The sequence below is a fragment of the Mixophyes fleayi genome, chromosome 5 (genome assembly GCF_038048845.1).
Source record: "Mixophyes fleayi isolate aMixFle1 chromosome 5, aMixFle1.hap1, whole genome shotgun sequence".
Lineage (NCBI taxonomy): Eukaryota > Metazoa > Chordata > Amphibia > Anura > Limnodynastidae > Mixophyes > Mixophyes fleayi.
Genome location: NC_134406.1, coordinates 214,553,311 through 214,572,983, shown reverse-complemented (window position 1 = coordinate 214,572,983; position 19,673 = coordinate 214,553,311). Strand labels below are relative to the sequence as shown.

At 37.6% G+C, this 19,673-nt stretch overlaps 1 protein-coding gene across 2 annotated transcripts in view; it reads left to right on the top strand.

The window, feature by feature from the left end:
* Positions 1 to 19,673, top strand: part of AQP4 (aquaporin 4) — a 43,709-nt gene that overhangs the window by 9,390 nt on the left and 14,646 nt on the right. Inside the window, exons 2-3 of one of the 2 annotated variants that reach the window (XM_075213458.1) lie at positions 15,011 to 15,110; positions 16,329 to 16,743. In XM_075213458.1, the coding sequence (XP_075069559.1) occupies positions 16,363 to 16,743 (381 nt within the window). In that variant the 5' untranslated portion in view covers positions 15,011 to 15,110; positions 16,329 to 16,362. The remainder of the gene's footprint in view (positions 1 to 15,010; positions 15,111 to 16,328; positions 16,744 to 19,673) is intronic. The other variant, XM_075213457.1, reaches the window with a different exon arrangement.

The window sequence follows — 19,673 nt, the reverse complement described above, 5'->3', positions numbered from 1 at the left end:
AAAATAAAGAGATTTAAAAAAGAAAAAAGACATTTTATATAACCCACTATTCTTTTCTGTGCACTGTCCCTGAGCCTCTCCATAGGTTATGGATCTTTATGTGAGCATTCAAATCTGCTCCATGTACCTGTCAAAAAAAATAAATGAAAAATAAATTGATTGATAAGATGCCCTGTATACTTAGCCTAAAGCTCCAAAATAAATGCTGGAATTGATTTAGAATGTCCCGCAGAAACATATATTACGTTATTACTAATATATATATATATATATATATATATATATATATATATATATACCCAATCCTACAGAAGAGCTACTGTAGCACAAGTTGCTGAAAAAGTTGATGCAGACTATGGTAGGTGTCAGAGCACACAGTGCATTGCAGGTTGAAGCGTATGGGGTTGAGTAGCTGCAGACCGATCAGGATACCTATGTTGGCCCTGTTGTGCCAAAACTGAACCATAGGGCAATGGAAGAAGGTTTCCTGGTATGATTAATCACATTTTCTTTTACATAATGTGGAAGGCCGGGTGCATGTGTGTCGTTTACCTGGGTAAGAGATTGCACAGGATGCACTATGGAAAGAAGGCAAGCTGGCAGAGGCAGTGTGATGCTCTGGGCAATTTTCTTATACAAATCCATGGGGCCTTGCCATTCATGTGGAAGTTACTTTGACACATACCATCTACCTAAACATTGTTGCAGACCAAGTACACTCCTACATGGCAACAGTATTCCCTGTCAGCAGTGAACTCTTTCAGTAGGATAATGTGCCTTGCCACACTGCAAAAAATTGTTCAGGAATAGTTTGGGTAGTATGACAAAGGTGTTCAATTGGCTTCCAAATTCCCCAGATCTCAATCCGATGGAGCATCTGTGGGATGTGCTGGAAAAAATGTCAGAGCCATGGATGTCCCGCCTCGCAACTTAGAGGATTTAAAGGATCTGCTGCTAATGTGTTTGTGCCAGATATCACAGGACACCTTCAGAGGTCTTGTGGATTCCATGGCTTGAGAGGTCAGAGCTGTTTTGGTGGCAAAAGGGGGACCTACACAATATTAGATAGGTAGTGTTAATGCTATGGCTGATCGGTATAAATAAATATATATATATGTATACATATATATACAGGGTCAAACGCAGCAGCTCCATTTTGGCGATGCTGAATTGTACAGCAGCCGTGGCGGTGTCAAAGAAGCGTCCACGGCAGTGCTGTATTGTAGTACAATACAGCACCGCCGCGGATGCTTCTTTGACAGCGCCGCGGCTGCGTAGGGGCAATGTTTAGTGCCCGTTAGAAACCCCCCTGCGTGCGCCCCTGATATATATATGTACATACACAGTATATATACCTAAGCCTGTGAGTGGGGCCTCCTTAGCTTACCTCTACCATATTTATACCATGTATGAATGTATATATATATATATATATATATATATATATAAATAAATATATATATATATATATATATATATATAATATAAGCTGCAAAAATGCTGAAGGTATTTTACATATGTGGATAAATTTCAGGATGCAACAAAGAAGCTGTTTCTTTCTGCTTTGTGACATCATGCTTGTAAACAATTGTGGATTAAAGAATAGAGTTACATAAGAAATAAGAAATTAAGTGATGGTGGTTTAAAATAAAAATGTGGAAATACTTTTTTTTTACACATGTAATATGTAAAAATGTCAAATGGGTGTATGCTCCAATGTATCAGCAGAAAGTAAGCGCATTTGCTCAAAATAAAATGCTCTGTATCTCCAGAGTTTTCTTGGCCAAAACTGGCCCCAGTGTGTTTAATAGTGGACTCTTTCCCATACTAAACGGTGCCACCTATTTTTATTAATATAACATTTCTAAATAAAATAAAAGTAAACAAAAAACTTAAAAATAGGAGCCCATAAACCGGTAATGTAAACTCTTCCTCAGGACCAAAATAATGCCTGCAACCCAGAGATTTAAGACTCAAAATGATGATTTGATAGAGAAATGTGATAGATGCCATAATGGGCAGAAATGGTCCCGAAGTTATAGTAGATTTTAGTTCCTTAATTTTCTATTATTTTCCTGCTAGCAATCTATTTCTATTACAATTATTTTATCCCTATTGACATAGACAATGGATTTTAGTTGCTGTGTTTTGATACATATTTTGCACATTGAACTAATGTAAACTTACCATATTCCACACTTTTTTCTCTGGCATTGATATTTTGTATAATGTTGGTAAACATCTGTTTATCACAAAAAAGTTGAAACTGGGAAGGGAAAAATAAATTTGGCTTTTGTGACAAAACTGCTATAGTGCAAAGTCATTGGGTTAAAATGTGCATTCATACATTTAGATATTATTATTATTTTGTTTTGCTACATACAAAATAAAATGTACATCTTATTGCTACATTAAACTAATTTAACAGGTAAAACTAAGAAATAAACAAAATACAATAAAGACCAAACATGAAGCCACTGTTATTTATTTCTTACCTAAATAAAGCTTTTGAACAGTGATTCAAAACTCATACTGCATTAGCCTAAAACATTGATTTATATTACCATTGAAACTAATTTTTAATACAAAAGCGCCCTCTATTGATGAATATGTGACAGTTCAGTTAAATTATAAAACATTAATTTGTGACTGTAAATGTGCTTCATAGCACATATTATTTTTTATTATAATGCAACACTTTTGTATATAATGCAACACAATGTAAAGAAATGTGCATATTTTTAAATGAATGGCTTTATTGTACTACTGCATAGTATAGCCTAAAGTCTGTGGGCCTCATTTATGAAGCACATAAATGGTTTTGCATTTGAACGCTTAGATGGTTCAACCAGCACATATCAAGCTGTACATGTATTCTCCACTCTCAGGAGATACATCTGAGAAACTACAAGTGTGAATAAACGTGCATACAGGTGGAAATGTCTCAAGAGGCTCACTCTCCTTATGTGCAAACATCACATGAGAGTCCAAGCTCCCACTACTCAATACAGAGCTCAGTTTAGCATAATTTATGGCTTAATTAAATAATGAGAGTAAGGGAACATTTGGCCTATTATAATTAGATGTGTGTTTAGTTTTATTTTACAGTACACAACATGTGGCTAGAAATGTGCTTCTCTGCTGTAGTTTAGTAAGAAAGCCCACAATGGGTTCTAAAAGTATAGGATGAGACCAAAGAATGACAGATCTGAGTTGGGAGAAACATCAAGTCCTTTTGAACAATGAAAGACTGGGGCATAAAGGGCCCACTGGGGAAATGTAATGGTAGGGCCCCATGAAATAGTGTTCGCGCCACCACAAAGGGGCATGATCAGCCTCCAGTGGGGGTGTGACCAGCCCTAGCGGGGGCGGAAGGAGAGAAGAATCACTGACTGGGTCACGTCGCCTTAATGATTCTTCGTTCTTTCCTGCACAGTGTCAGAAGTAAAGCACTGTCCTGCTCTCTCGTACCTATTCTTGCAGCTTTCTTTACCTGCTACTGGTGGTGTCTTAAGCTCAGTTGCTGCTTGTCTGGATCCTGGAATGTTGCAGCCTTATTTGGAAAAAGGAATAGGTACATGAATTATGAAAAGCCTAGCAATGAGTTTACTCTCTTGGCCTCCTGCCTACAAACCAGCCCTGATGCTAAGTCATTGACACCCACTTTTAATGATTAGGTCACCCTACCTGTAACCACCCCAGACACATAAAATAATAGCATTCACATTTATTAAATAACCCATCTCCAAACAGCAACAACATTAAAATTAGTATTCCCATTTAAGGAATAGCCCTCATCGCCACAAACTCAGACCCATATTGAATTATCAGTCCCCAAACCACCCCAGCAACAAATAAATAGTACCATCATCCCACCTTAAATTAACAGACACTAGCATGACTCCCTATTAAATTAAATTAAACAAACCTGCCATCAAATAAATTGCCTACATCATCACCCCATCAATAAAACATATCTCCCAGTGACTGTTAAATGCCTAGCTCTCACTCTCCCCATTAAATTAATAACTCTCGCATCCCAATCCACATTAAATAGCCCTTCCTTCCCATACACGTATCTTCTCTTCCGTATCCCAAATTCTATTACGGGACAAAACAGCAGGGGGAGTGTTTATTGATAACTGAAATTGAGATGTGCATAATTATATTCTGTTTGGGAATTTAGAAGTTAGGGTAATTAATACCCACCACTTTTCCCTAATAGTTCATTCGACTGGACCATTAGCCATGTCTCAATCACGACACCCCCATCCCATTCAGCAGCTTTTGGTTACTCAACTTATAATGTGATAGATGCCATAATGGGCAGAAATGGTCTTGAAGATATAGTAAATTTTAGTTCCTTAATTTTCTATTATTTTCCTGCTAGCAATCTATTTTCATTACAATTATTTTACCCTATTGACATAGACAATGGATTTTAATTGCTGTGTTTTGCTACATAATTTGCTTACTAACTTACTTGCATCTACACAACAAGGATTCCATCTAAAAAATGTGCCCTCTTCAACCTTTTATCTTGGTTCAGTAATGTCACTCCATGGGCAACATGGAGCGGTTAGCACTTCTGCCTACAGCTATGGGGTCATAAATTTGATTCCCAACCATGATCTTTGTGTAATACATAAATAAATGGTGATCATATAATAAAATCCAGATTTTGCACACTTGATGTACTGGTGTGCAAGGAAGACCCTCACTCTAGCCAACTCCTTCCTTTGTCCTGTGCAAACTTCTGCTCCTCCATAAATGCTGACATTTTGATAAGGAAACCTCTATGCACTTGGTTGGAAATCTAGGAGCATCTGTGCAAATTGAGGAACAACCAGCCAGCGCTGCATGTTGTTTGTTTTGCACATATTAATTAACTTCCAGTGTTGCTATAATTATTCGTATAAACTGTGTGTGCTTTAGTGTTATCTGAAAGTACTGTGGTTTATTTCTTTGGTTCTGTGATCATATACAGCTGAATTTTGTAAATGTGCCCAATAAAAACAGATGGCACCACAATCATTTTTATTTTGAATTGTATCGAAGTCATTAATCTCCACTACATAAAATAAAATAAATTAGGTAAATAAAAAGTAGATCATAAAGAAATTTATGCACGCTTTATCACTTGCAGTTGGTGGCATGTTATTCTATTCAAAGTACAAGAGCAATGTACAGATAATAACTAATGGCAACACAGCTAATTATAATAGGGATAAAAACAAATGACATTAGTTTATGTGCCATCTCCAAATACGTTTGTAAATGGTAAATAGGGAATAGTGATGTAATCACATATAGATTATGCTACATGGGGCAAACACAGGATTTTTAAAGGGTGATCTCCAGAATAAAGCAACAAAAATGTTTTTCTTTACTATAGATAACAATTACGCTTGAGGTGCCAAGTGCTGCAGAAAGTATATACATGGTCAGCACGGTGGCTTAGTGGTTAGCACTTCTGCCTCACAGCACTGGGGTCATGAGTTTGATTCTCGACCATGGCCTTATCTGTGTGGCGTTTGTATGTTCTCCCCGTGTTTGCGTGGGTTTCCTCCAGGTGTTCTGGTTTCCTCCCACAACCCAAAAACATACTGGTAGGTTAATTAGTTGCTATCAAATTGACCCTAGTCTGTCTGTGTGTGTTAGGGAACTGTAAGCTCTATTGGGACAGGGACTGAAATGAGATCTCTGTACAGCGCTGCAGAATTAGTGGTGCTATATAAATAAATGATGATGATATACAGTAGGTCTAAGACTCAAAGCCCCCTTAGTGTGTGCTGACATGTCAATGATAATGAATATGCGTTAAATTAGCCTTAAATTAGTAACACTGCAGCTGTTGGTTCTAATTGAACAAGTAGTTTGGTAAATTATATAGAAACAAATTAAAACCAATCCAAAAACAATTATATATAAAACATTGTTTTGCTCACCATTATTAAACAATACTACTTCTTGGCACCCTAGACTTACATGTTGGATCCCTGAACATTTATCAGTGTCACTGAAATATTCATTATGGTTTATGGAATATCAAATACCTTAAATGTAAGCAATTATAGATAATAAAGTAAGGGATAATGCATACCATACTGTAAAACAAAAGTCACTTAGGAGTTCTATGACTATATATTGGTCAAAGAGGTAACTTCTAGCATTATACTTGAATGTAAATAAAGCCCGGTACAGTCCTTCCCAAAGTATGTCATTTAAAACATAGGTCTTGGCTGTGGTCTGCAGTCCATTCAGTCTTTGCCATGGAGAGAGAGAACGCCATTGAGAAGAGAGAGATAATGCCCAAGCTAACACAAGATTCCAAACTTAACTCGACACTTTAGATGGTTGACATCTATTAGGAGTTACAAGGCTATAAAAAAAGGAGATTTGGTAAAAATTTAAATAATACATATTGAACTCTGTACAGTATTTATAAAACACTTAATAAATTATTGTAAAGGATAAATCAGAGTTAACTAATGTCCATTTCACTAAGCGTTCCCTTTTCTAAGAGATCTGCGCTTTGTGTCCTCAAGGCGCTCAAAGGTAATTGATTAGCTTTGCCTCATAGAGCCGTTTTCTAATTTGAACTAAATTACTCCAGGTGAAGAGGTATCTGCTCCTGTTAGGAGTTCAATCCCTTAGTCAAATAATTATTTACTATTTATTAACAATTGTTTATAACTCCAGTATATTTCGTAGTGCTTTACAATTGGGAACAAACACAGTGATAATACGAGGCTGGGAATTAACACACAAACAAAGAGGTAACAAGGTTCTGCTCGCAAGCTTATGAGTTTGATACATGAGGTTAAGTGTCATATATTTCATATTGGTTCAGCCAGATTGCAAGAGTAAAAAGTGCTTAATAGGCTATATGATCCAGTCTGGATTGAGTTTGAGGTGGTGAGAGCTTATTAGTCTTCCAAGAGAATTGGTACAGACAGAGAAGAACAGATGACACAAGACTAAGTCTTGTGGTATTCCAAGGAATAGAGGGAATGTAGCATTTGTATGAGAAGAGGGACAAATACAGCAGAGAGGTTCAGGAGAATTAGAAGTGAGTCATGGCCTTTAGATTTATCAATGATCAAATCATTGGCCACCTTAGTCAGTGCAGTGTCTGTCGAGTGTTTGGAACAATACCCTGACTAAAGAGGACGCTTGGAGGGCATGGGAACTGAGAGAAGGGATGGTAGTCTGAGAGAGAGTTCGGGTTAGAATTTGTTTTTCTTCAGAATAGCAGTAATCACTCGGTGTTATAAAAACAATGGACAGATTCCAGTGGAAAGAGAGATATTACAGATATTAGTGGCACCTAGCTATGATGTCACATCCTGGCGCCACACACCCAAGTGGAGAACATGCCGTTCCACCCACACACCACACAAGGTAAGAAATAAGGTGGGGCAGCATTCAACAGGAAGGAAGACAGCGCCCAATAGGATATGGGCGAGGCGCCACCTAGAGCCCTGACTTTAACCCATGAGATGCATGTATCAGTCCCATAGTGATTACTTCAATAGAAGGATAAAATCCAGGGGAAATCACAGTATCCAGATAATAATAATATATACCACAAGAGAGGAAAGTCCAGGAATAACTCGTAATAATCACAAAATTTCCTATCCTATAACCATTGTGAGTGGTCCATCCCAGTGATCACAGTGATTATCCAATCACAGTGTTCATATGGCAAAACAGTGTTTTGCAAAAACTGGCTTTATCTTTAGCTCTTACCCTCTTTGCTCATTCTGTCATAGAGAGTGAGGCAACATTACATTGTGTACTTGTCACTGTTACAATTGCACAAAAGCCTTAATCACTTATTTTCCTTCTCTGCTTGCCTGATCTTTTTTGGTTGTTTGGGGCTGGGTATTTTTTTACAGTGTATTAATTTGTTGCTTTAGGATAGTCAGTTAATATTAGAGTCTCCCCCTCCTACACAGCACGGCTGAAAGAAGGTAAGTGTAAGGGAGGGGGAGTTTGTCTTGATGTAATGAGTAAGGGTGGGTTGTCTTAAAGTAATGATGGGAGAGGGGTTGTCTTAATATAAAGAGGGAAGGGGGTTAGTCTTTTTCTTAATCTAATGAGGATGAGATACGGCCTAATAATTTCATGGTGGACTGTGGGTGGGGGCTAATTATTTAATGGTGGGTGCTATATTTTGCTTTGTTTGGTGATGGTGGGGTATTAAATTTAATAGTGAGGCCTATTAATTTAAGGTGGGAGAGAAAAAGGTCTAATATTAAATGTGAATACAATTAATTTAACGTCAATAACTGCTTGGAGGGAAATAGGTCTATTTATTAAATGAGAATACTATTACTTTAATTTTCATGCTGTTTGGGGGGTAAAAGGGTTATTTATTAAATAGGTATGCTATTAAATTAACATCTAGGCTGCTTGGAGGGAAATAGGTCTATTTATTAAGTGTGAATACTATTCATTTTATTTTGTTTAATAGTTGGCTGGTTGCAGGGGGGAGGCCTAATTATCAATTTTGAGTGTTACTGATTTAACGCTAGAGCTTGTTGGGGTTTTCTATATTTTATGTACCTGTATTTTCTCCAAATAGGGCACCAACATTCCAGGATCTAGTTATGTAGCAACTGTTAATAAGAGACATCAGAAGGTACAGGTAGTGAAAGCTGCAAGAACAGGTAGGAGACAGCAAGTTAGCCAGCAACGGGGGTAAGAGTTATTTTAATTTTACATAAGTCATATCTGACCTATGTATGAAGATAGAGGCAGATGGGCAGAGTGGACAGATAATAGATAAAGTGAACGTTGAAGGGTCACAAAGAAGACATAATGAAGAGGTGAAGAAACACAGAAGTGGTGGGGGACACAGGGCGGGTAGACTTGTATTTTTTAATATGGTTTATAATATACTATATTCTGTAAAAATGCATCTAAAATCAATATCAAAATCGCCAAATTCTTCTGGAGGGTGTAAGTAGGGCCCAGCTATTCATTTCAAATTGCCATACAAGCACCTCTAAATTCCCACTTCAACCACTGTGTATAATGGAAGAGAAGCAATAAAATAAAATTTTCTGTCACTTAATACCAATGAATACCAGCCCAAAAAAAAAATCAATATTGTGAATTTCCCCCTAGGTGAAAACAATGAGGGAAATCCCAGGTACTCAGCTATGGAAGATTTACCCCAAAACACCAAAATGTGCTCCATTGTTTGTGGGCTCAGTCACGTGAACAAAGCAAATACATAGCATCCCCATGCATAGTACCTGAATACAAAGCTGTATTTCTCTAGGCATAGAAATAATGAAAAGAAAACAAAAATATCCAGCACGTTGAGAAAAAATATATATTTTTTATTTATAATGAAAATTGAGAAGCAAAACTGCAGATCCCATTTTCAAACTATCCATAGATAAACACATTGCCTACTATTCTAAATGTAATGCCTTTAAGGGTGTTTAATGTGTTCTAGCAAGCTAGGGCCTTTGTTCTAGTGTCACATTGTGAAAAAAATAATTACATTTTGAAAGTTAAACTACAGCCCTTTGTTTCTAGACCATATGATGTTTTGAGAACTTGAATATAAAATATGTACTGACAACACATTTATAGATATATTCATGAAATAGCACTAGTTTTCTTTACATTTACATTTTTAAAATTTACTGTATGTACCTGAAAAAAACAATGTACAAAAAGTAATTAAAGCTACCATGGGGGCTGCTATATACAGCTGTTTTGATTTGTCTGTTCTTCATTAGTATTGTATTATTATTATTATTATTATTATTATTATTATTATTATTATTATTATATCATTGCTTTATAAGGTGCCATAGAGCCATATAATTAGGAAAAAGGGACATTCTTAAATATAAGGACAGAGAGGAAGAGGATTTTGAGATAAGATTGTAGATGTGGAGTGGAGAAGTGCAGTTGTTGAGGGCTTTGTAGGTAATGGTGAGTCATTTTAATTGGATTCTGGAGGACATGTGAAGCCAACCTAAGGATTTGCAAGTGGGTGAGGGGAATGCCAGATAAGAGAAGGTTGTAGCAATCAAGTCAGGAGACATAAGAGTTTTAGTAGCATCTTGGGTAAGAAAATAGTGTATCCTGGCAATATTTCTAAGGTGAAGGCAACAGGACTGGGAGAAAGACTGAATGTGAGGAATAGAGCACAATGGCAGTGAGCTTTGGAGTCTGAGGAAAGTGTGGTGTTATTGATGCTGATGGAGATTTGAGGGAGGAAATGACTCTGGGTGGAGGGAAACTGTGTTTTGGACATGCTGAGCTTTAAGTAGAATTTAAAAATCAATGTGGAAATAGCAGAGACAGATGGTTACACAATATAAAACAGAAGGGGAGAGGTCAGGGTAGATGTAGATTTGGGTATCATCAGCATAGAGGTGGTACAGAAGACCAAATGCCCAAATTAGTTTTGTATCATGAGAAAAGCAGAGTGCAAACAATAGAGCCCTGAAGGACCCCAAGAGATGGAGAGTGGAGGTAGGATATGCCAGAGGTAAACACTAAAGGAGTGGTTTGATGTGTAGGAATTGAACCACGAAAGATCTGTGTCATAAAGGCCAAGGAGTGGAGGGTGTACTGGAGAAGAGCATGAGCAACAGTGTTGAAAGCAGCAGAGAGGTCCTAGAGGATGGGTATGGAGAAGTGACCCTTAGACGTTGCTGTAAATAGATCATTGATCTCTTTCATGAGTGCAGTCTCAGTAGAATGTTGTCACCGGAGACTGATTGCATAGAGTTGAGAATGGAATGAGAGCAGAGAAAGTAAGATAGGTGGTTTTACTCAAATTGTGCACGTAGTTTGGAGGCAAGGAGAAGGTGAAAAATAGGGCAGTAGTTGAAGGGAGAGGCTGATCAGAGAGATTTTTTTTAGGATTGGTGAGGTGAGTGCATGTTTAAAGGAGGCCAGAGATGTGCAATTGGAGAGAGACAGTTTGAAGAAGTGAGCTAGAGGTGGACATGCAGTAGGGGAGAGTGATCAGATAAGTTGTGAGGGAATAGGATTGAGGGGCAGGTAATAAGGGGAGATGATGAGATCAGTGCATCTTTAGTAGCAGTCCCTGGGGCTTTGACTAGAGGGAGAGGCATGCATTTATGTGATCCACCTAATTTGCAGCTATAGAACACACAGGAGTCAATGTGGGACAGCAATTTGTGGCACACTTTTAATATCTTGGTGAGTCCATGTACTGATGAATGTAGGTTGTGCTGAGGACATATTGCTATTAAATAAAGGTATCTAATAAACTTATACATCATTTACTGTTTACTTATCACATTTTCTTTAGATTTGTATATACTTGCATATTAGCAGAATTTTTTCACAAAATAAAAATAAATTTATTAAATTGTAAACACTTATAATGCAAAGAAATTTTAACACAGCTCTGAGAATACAATTAGTGTTATATACCAACGAATGAATCCATGGGAAAGGATACAATCCAATAAGCAACTTTAATACAAATATATATAACAATCATTATAAACAACAGTACCCTGCACACCTACTTATTGTATAATGATTATCAGTTATTCCACCCAGAAAACAAATATATATCAATATTTAGACATCGCAATGTCATGATAACTTTTTATAGTTCCTCAGTGGATAATATGATGCAATAATCTTTAAATGGACAAGCAGCTCGTTCCACAGCCGAAACCAGGCTGATCCTCTAAAGAAATCATGTGTATGTGATGAAACACGCTAGTAAACTATTTAACAATAGAGATTGAAGTCTACGTATACTATACAATACAGTTGTATTTCACTCCAATGGAAGGACTCCAGTGAGCAGGATTGATCAAGATGATCAAGATGATCAGGACCTGGAGAAGTTTGTTCAGGATCACTAAGGACTATATCGGTGGCTTCATAGCTAGTATCAGACCTGAAGTTTAAACCAATGTTTCCACGAGGAGACACGGAAGATAAGTGCATTGCTTCTTCATTTGCTAATTTGTGTCAAATTCAAGTGATATTTCAAGCCATTAACTCATTTTATAAGTGTAGAATCGCTTGTGCTATGGAATATGTGACGGCACGATTATACATTATGCATAAGTGACAAATACTAAGTCAATTGGCAGAAGGCTTATGAACTCCTAAGTTATATATACTACTATCCACTGTTGGATGTTCAGACCTGTGATAGCGTAGAATGAGCCACTTGTCCGTTTAAAGTTTAATACATCTTATTATCCACTGAGGACTATAAAAAGTTATCATAAGATTGTGATATCTAGATATTAAAACATTTGTTTTTCTGTGTGCAGTAACTGATAATCATTACACAGCCATAAGGTGTGTAGGGTACTGTTATTTTTAATGATTTTTAAATATATTTTTTATTAAAGTTGTTTATTGGATTGTCTACCTATCCTCAGACTCATTCTTTTGTATATAACATTTATTGTTTCTTCAGTGCTGCATTATAATTTCATTATTATTATACATGTTTTAAAGGAGTGTACAGCTTTCTACACAACTGCAGAATACAATTAGTAGTAATGCAAGTTTAAGCCTAAGCTGCTCATCAGCTGGTGACAATTTTGCTTTTTTTATCGCTAAATTGGAAACACTTGTTGTTACTAAGAGTTGAGGAAGTAAAAGTTATATCTGGCTATGAATGTACAAAGTGAGTTCTTGTATACACCTCCACCTGCAACAGAATAAACCTATTATGCTAAGTAGAAATCAATGTTGTTACCACATTGATGCCATGCTTTTCAATTAGTCTTCCAGAAGCTCAGGGAGAAGAATTGGGCGTGTGCGGGCAAGGCTTGATGAATTGCATCATTTTTCCCCGCCCCTGCTCTGAAATGCCGAAATTCACGGCATTACATAGCAGGGGCGGGGCTTAGTGGCGGAATTGTGTCATTAATGTCCGCCCCCATAATGATCTGCGAGGATGCCGATTCTTCCAGGATTCCGAGAGGACTCCCCGAAATTCAGGAGCCTCCCTGAAATCCCAGGAGAGTAGGCAAGTATGTGTTACAATGCATCTCCTTTACTCCTCATGACATTTTTATCTGTTCTTTTCTTATATAAATTTACTTGTGTACTCGTATATTACACTATGCTTTGATAACAGTAAATATACAAAGAAAGTTATAGGATCAAAAATGTTGTAATTGTATATTACACCCAAAAGTTAGATACTTTTTTACTGTTTTATTTGCCAACTAATAATATAGATGTGTAATACTTTTTATATGTGTTTGGTCAGATTCATAAAAACAGCATGATGACATATTCAGATAAAAAATGGTTCATAGCACATTGCTATTTATTTATTAACATTTACAGATGATTCATCAAAGTCTTTAAACACAGTTGGAATGATTCCATGTTGATTCGCCCTTTTGCTAAAATCTGAAGTATTAATCAAGTGCTTCCTGTAAAAACACAGTGTTGATATGCGTCCAATATTCCAGCATAAATTCATCTATTTTTAACCAGAACTTGGAATTGCATCAGTAGTTCTGTACAAAACTCATTTTATTGTTTAAGTTCTTCATGGTTGCCCAACACTACTGCCCAGAGCAATTTGTTGGGAATAAATTTGTCTACAAACTAAACTGGTTCCTTTCATTGAATCAGAGTCAGGGGCTGGCTAGAATATTTTAGCTTGGGGGTTAGGACTCACCACTGGCCAATGAGCAGCGGCTCGTTATTAAAGGTGGTTTTAGGTATAGAACACAGAGTCTGATTTCTCAGAGGGTAAAATGTCAGTTTAGACATGTGAGTAATACGGAACAAATTAATATTATTGACAGAAAGTTTATATATCTAGGCCCATGGGATTGTGTTTAATTTTTTTATGCAAAATGTAAGTATTGGCATATACGTTCCTTAATTAATCATGTCCTGCATATTTACTGTGCAATGTAGTTTATAGGCCAGGGTTTCCATTTACTAACACTATATACAATATGCACTATCGTATAATGTCTCACATTTCTACTCACTGGACTTCACATTAATTAACTGCTTACTGAGCAAAAATGGGGACATTTATGAAAGCGGGTACACAGATAACTAAAATACTGTCCTTATTAACATCATAGATACCATGTTCCATTTTTCCCAGATTGCCTGGTAATATCTTAGCCAGGTGGCAACCTTACTTGTGCATTATTCTACATAAATATCCTCCATTGCGCAAAGATTGAAATTTGTGATATAACTGTTGTGTGCCATTGATCAAGGTAAAACTTCTACAAAAAGCTTGCTGTGAACCCCTTAGATTGCTGCTTCAGATGGAAAAGTAGATTAACACAATGAAATAATCCCTCTGCTTTCCTGGGGGCCAAGTGCACTGGTCCCACTTCAGTAGTCGAACCAGCTTTCTATAATACCAAGATCTTCTAAAATCAGACATCTGTGCTAGCCATTCCAGGAAATTCAGCATTGTAGGGTCTATATCCATAAAATGTCAACCAACCTTAATAAATAAAAAATATTTATTTAAAAAAGTACTGATGTTTTTTTCTGTTATTGATCTGATACAGTCCATGTACGATCTGTGATGATCACCAAGTAGATATGCTCTGTCCTCAATTTTTAGTTATTCATTTTTCTTTTTAAAACCCCCTAGCTAATTTGTAGTTTAAAAAGTGGTGCCGAAAGACTCCAGATTATAGAGATGAGTGGAATTGCTGCAAATTTTAGTGTGATTCAAGCTATGAAGTACAACAGCCAACAAGTGCAAAGTTGTGGTTATACAGTCCTGCTTTTGCTTCACCTATCTGCATAATTCCACACTGTACACGTACATTTGAGTTTATCTACATGTGTAGTCTATCAATAGAGCTGGGGCAATGGCAGTCAATTCATTCTGACTTGTGGTGTGGTTGAGGTAGGACCGGGATCACTTAAGGCCAAATTCTACTGGTAAAATGTACCACATTTTTCAGCTAATTGCCACAAGGTAAATAGTTTGTGGGATGGTTTTGAAATTGTTGCTCTCTTCTACCAGATTGGTTACCTGATGACAGCTACCCAAAGAAATAAAATTCCAGCCATCACTGAGAAACAGTTTGTATAAATCAAAATCATATCTCGACTCTCACCATAAGGTATAAATAAATTATCTTAAAATTTGTATATTCTATTTATTCAGATATTAAATGTATTAAGCAAGTGTTTATATTTGTAACAAGTACTAAAGAAATATGTACTATAACTAATGCATTAATTAAATAAATTTGTACTATAATACACAATACCATTTAATAAATATCCCATACATTCATCCAAAATGTATTACTTCTCCTAATGCCTTTATTGTAAAACTTAAGTATCCAGTAGCTGAAGCAATGTCTGGCTGCGTGTATCCTAGTCGGGGATGCGTAGCAAGTGACAGCAGCAGTACTAAATAGTATGCAAGTAAGAGGACATTTATAGTTTGACGTGACTATTCCTGCAATCTTCTGTCTTCTACTCTTTTGCTTCTGTGTCCTTCCTTCTAATTTCTCTTGTTTATGCTACCCATGATAATGGACAAATTCAGTACAGAATCTTTTGTATAAACCCTGCCCAGAACTGTGATTGACTGACCTTATCAACCAGATGGATGCAAGGAAAATTGTAAGAGGAACTATTTCCTATATATCTATTTGGTTGGTATTCAGATAGGTCAACCAATCAGGGCTCAGCATTGTGTTATAGTAGACCCTGCTTTGAATAGGGCTAATAGAGCACTGAAGTGTATTAGAAAGAGAGAGGCTGTGTACCATGTTTATGTTAATTATCATGCTTGGATATGGTTTTGATGTTTTCTTGCCTTTTTTCTTTTTCTTTGTATAGTGGTCAGCGGTTTAAGTGACCCTGTTTACCAGTGTACATAGAGACAAATTGAATATTTGTCTAATGTCTTGTTTGCTTCCGGATCAGTACATATTTTGGCATTTTACTTCTTTGTTTTGCCTTTGACAAACACACGGTGGTGTTATCGATGTCCCTCTTCCATCTGCTTCTCATTCACATTAATGGCATGTTCACAGTGGAGGGACATTGATAACACTGCTGTCTATTTGAATCAGACAAGTGGTAGTAGGAGAGCAGAGCTCAGTGTTGGACAATTGGACTCTTCAGAGAACATTCCTTGTCAGGTTAGCGCCACAACATCGATAAGTAAGTCTTTGTATTTTAAATATATCTTCATTTTCTTTTTCCCATGGCAGAGATAGTAAGGAAACAACTACAAATGCATTATGAAATGCAAATACGCTAAAAAAGTGTCTAGATTACCATATGTCCATATGTGTAATAAGATAATGTATATTTTTTTTTAGTAAGTGTGGACCTCTGTGCAAGTGTGATTCCATCATGGTGGCGTGTAAAGGAGTGTGGACACAACCTTTCTGGAAAGCAGTGACTGGCGAGTTTTTGGCCATGCTCATATTTGTTTTTTTGAGTGTTGGTTCAACTATCAACTGGAGTTCAAAGGATAATCCTCAACCAGCAGACCTGGTCCTTATTTCACTCTGCTTTGGACTTAGCATTGCAACCCTAGTCCAGTGTTTTGGACACATAAGTGGAGGCCATATTAACCCAGCAGTCACTATTGCAATGGTTTGCATGAGGAAGATCAGCATTGCAAAGTCAGCCTTTTATATTGTTGCACAGTGCTTGGGAGCAATTGCAGGAGCGGGGATTCTCTACTTAGTAACTCCATCAAAGGTCATTGGCAATTTGGGAGTTACCAAGGTAATTATCAGATCAGATCTGTCTCTTTTCAAAGCACTTGTTTTGTATATAATGTATGAACCCTGATTACAGAAAACATTTATTAATATATGGCAAAATGATTTAGAATTTTAAATGTACTTTCCAATGTACCCTGTAATACTTGTATAAATCCACACCAGTGTCTTTAACATGGGATTAAGTTGAAAAGTCGACAGTCAAAATGTAGACAGTCACAGGACCTGAGTCATTAAGGAGGACAAAGCATAAAAAAGGAGTAACTTTGCACCTGGGCAAAACCATGTTGCATTGAAGGGATAAGTAAATAAAATGTGGGGACAGATTTATAGTTGGGGTAGGGCATGTCCTAGATCAACTTTAAATTTCAGTGTAATAACACAGGTCTGCAACCAAAAAGCTGTTTTCATAATTTTATCTGATTCTTATGTTTTTTTGGTGCGCTGAATTAGAAAATGACCACCGTTTTTTCATGGGACATCAGGTTTTTTCCCAATCGAAATGTGCTTTGGTCAAGCAGGTAGCTGGAAATCGCTAAATTTCAAATTCATCATACTTGGGGGGAAAAAAACTGAACATGGAAAAACAAATTTATTTTCACTGCCAGTGCTCCCAAAAACATGAAAATACATGTTTATTGGTCCTGATGGTGATCACTGCATTGTTGAGTGTGCTTGATAGGGCCTGCCCGGACATGTTCTTTCATGCATTAACTTGTTCGCCGATTCCTCCACAATCTTGTATTTCATTTCAGTCGTCATCCTGCTATTGTCTGTGTGGTTCAAAATTAGTGCAATGCCTCCAAGAAAGTGTGTAAATTCGCCTGACAATTTCTATTTTATATGTGGAGAGTTCGTGGTGAAAAAGCAGCAGAAACTTCAGAAACCAAAACTGGTTGTTATGTGGGGATTTAAAAGTATTGTGTATACTGCTGGAACAACAGGCTGGGTACCCCAAATACCCTTGTTTTCTATGTTTATGGGACAGTAGAGACCGACAAAATCACTGGAAGCAAAAAAATTGGCCACCAAGAAGTCTAGTTGTTGGTGAATGTTAGGAACCCCTCCAGCCGGCACAACACAACCCGGAATCTACTCTGCCAATCAGGTGTTCACTGGAGCCCCTGATGGTGGGGACAGACTGGGCCGCAGACTGACAGAGGGTTGTAAAGTGTGTACCGGCTGGGGAGAACCCAGGCAAGCGGAGTGAGGTCCACGCAGAGGTCAAGGGCCGGCAGCAGACAACAGTACCAGTAAACAAGCTGAGGTCAGGGGTCACAAGCGGATAGCAGAAATGGTAAACAGGCCAGAGATCAGAGTCACAGGATACACAAGCGAAGTCCAATTCAGAGCCAAGGGTCATACATGGGAAATGAGTAGAGGTTCAGAAGACAGGAATGGGAACAAGCAGGTCAGCAGACTGGAGTGCAGAAGCTATAACCGGCAATGAGGTAGCAGACCTCATTGCCTTAAATATCAGTACCAGCCAATCAAAGCCTGGCAGTGGGATCACATGGACAGAGGTCCTGATACAAATTACCTACTTAATTTGCCCACAGGCTTGCCTATTCCTGCGCCTGCGCCCGGCTGTCCCCAGCCGTCGGGACGCGGCGCTGCTGCAGTTAGCATCCGGCCGTTGCCTAGGCAACGGTCAGGTAAATCTTGGAAGTGACGTCCAGGTCGTCATAGCGACGGCCGGGACGTCTGCAGACAGAAGGTGAGAGTCGCGGCGGTGCCCGCGGCCGCCGCGACTGCTAACAGTGAAAAGAATGTTCTCAGAGATATATTGGTACCCCCTGAGAAGGTTTTATCACCACCACTCCATATAAAATTAGGATTAATGAAGCAATTTGTTAAGGTACTTCACAAAGATAGCGAATGCTTCAAGTACTTGGGATCCAAGTTTTCCAAGTTTAACGGAGGCAAAACTGAAAGAGGGGGTTTTTGTTGGCCCGGATATTAGAAAACTCATATCCGACAAAGACTTCACCAGTTCAATGACTCCAACTCAAAAAGAAGCGTGGGTTGCCTTTACTGTGGTCATAAAAAACTTTTTGGGAAACCAAAAGAACTCAAATTACACGGAAATGGTGGAAACAATGTTGAAAGCGTTCCACAAGCTTGGTTGCTCCATGAGCTTAAAAGTCCATTTTCTCAACTCACACCTTGACTATTTTCCTGGAAATTTGGGAGCAGTGAGTGAAGAGCAGGGAGAACATTTCCATTAAGATATAAAAGAAATGGAAAGAAGGTATCAAGGGAAATGGAGTGTTACGATGATGGCTGACTACTGCTGGATGTTGTACAGGGATCTTCCGGAAGCCACCTACAAGAGGAAAACTCAAATAGAAGTTTAGAGTTTAAAAAAAAAGACGATTTTACAAGCAGTCTACTTGAGTGTGGTGTTAATTTTGTCGTCACCTGTGCAAATGAGTTAATATTTTTCATGTAAATAAAATATTTGCGCTAAGAGATTTTTTTAAACGAAGACCTGACGTCCCAGGACAAAAAGGCTGTACTTTTTTGATTCAGCGCACCAAAAAATGTAAGAATCAGTCAAGTAAACCAAAACAGCTGTCCAAAAAATTTTTTTTGCAGACCTTTGTAATAGAGCTATTAAGTATTTGTGTGTTAGATGAAAAAGTATTTCAATTATGTGCAAAATAATAAACTAATTTGCACCCCCTGCATTGTAACATGGTTTGTCCCGGAAAACATTTACTCCATTATTTGCCTTACTTTCCTTAATGACTCAGCCCAAAATGTCTACACAGTTATAAGGTTGGCAGTCATAATGTCTACATGTTGATAAGCTCGGCATAGTTAAAATGTCGATATATAAAATGTCTACATTGTTGGAATGTCGACATTCAAAATGTCAACATAAATAGGTTTCAAACGGCAATACATGAAAAGAAAACAGCAAGAAATGTA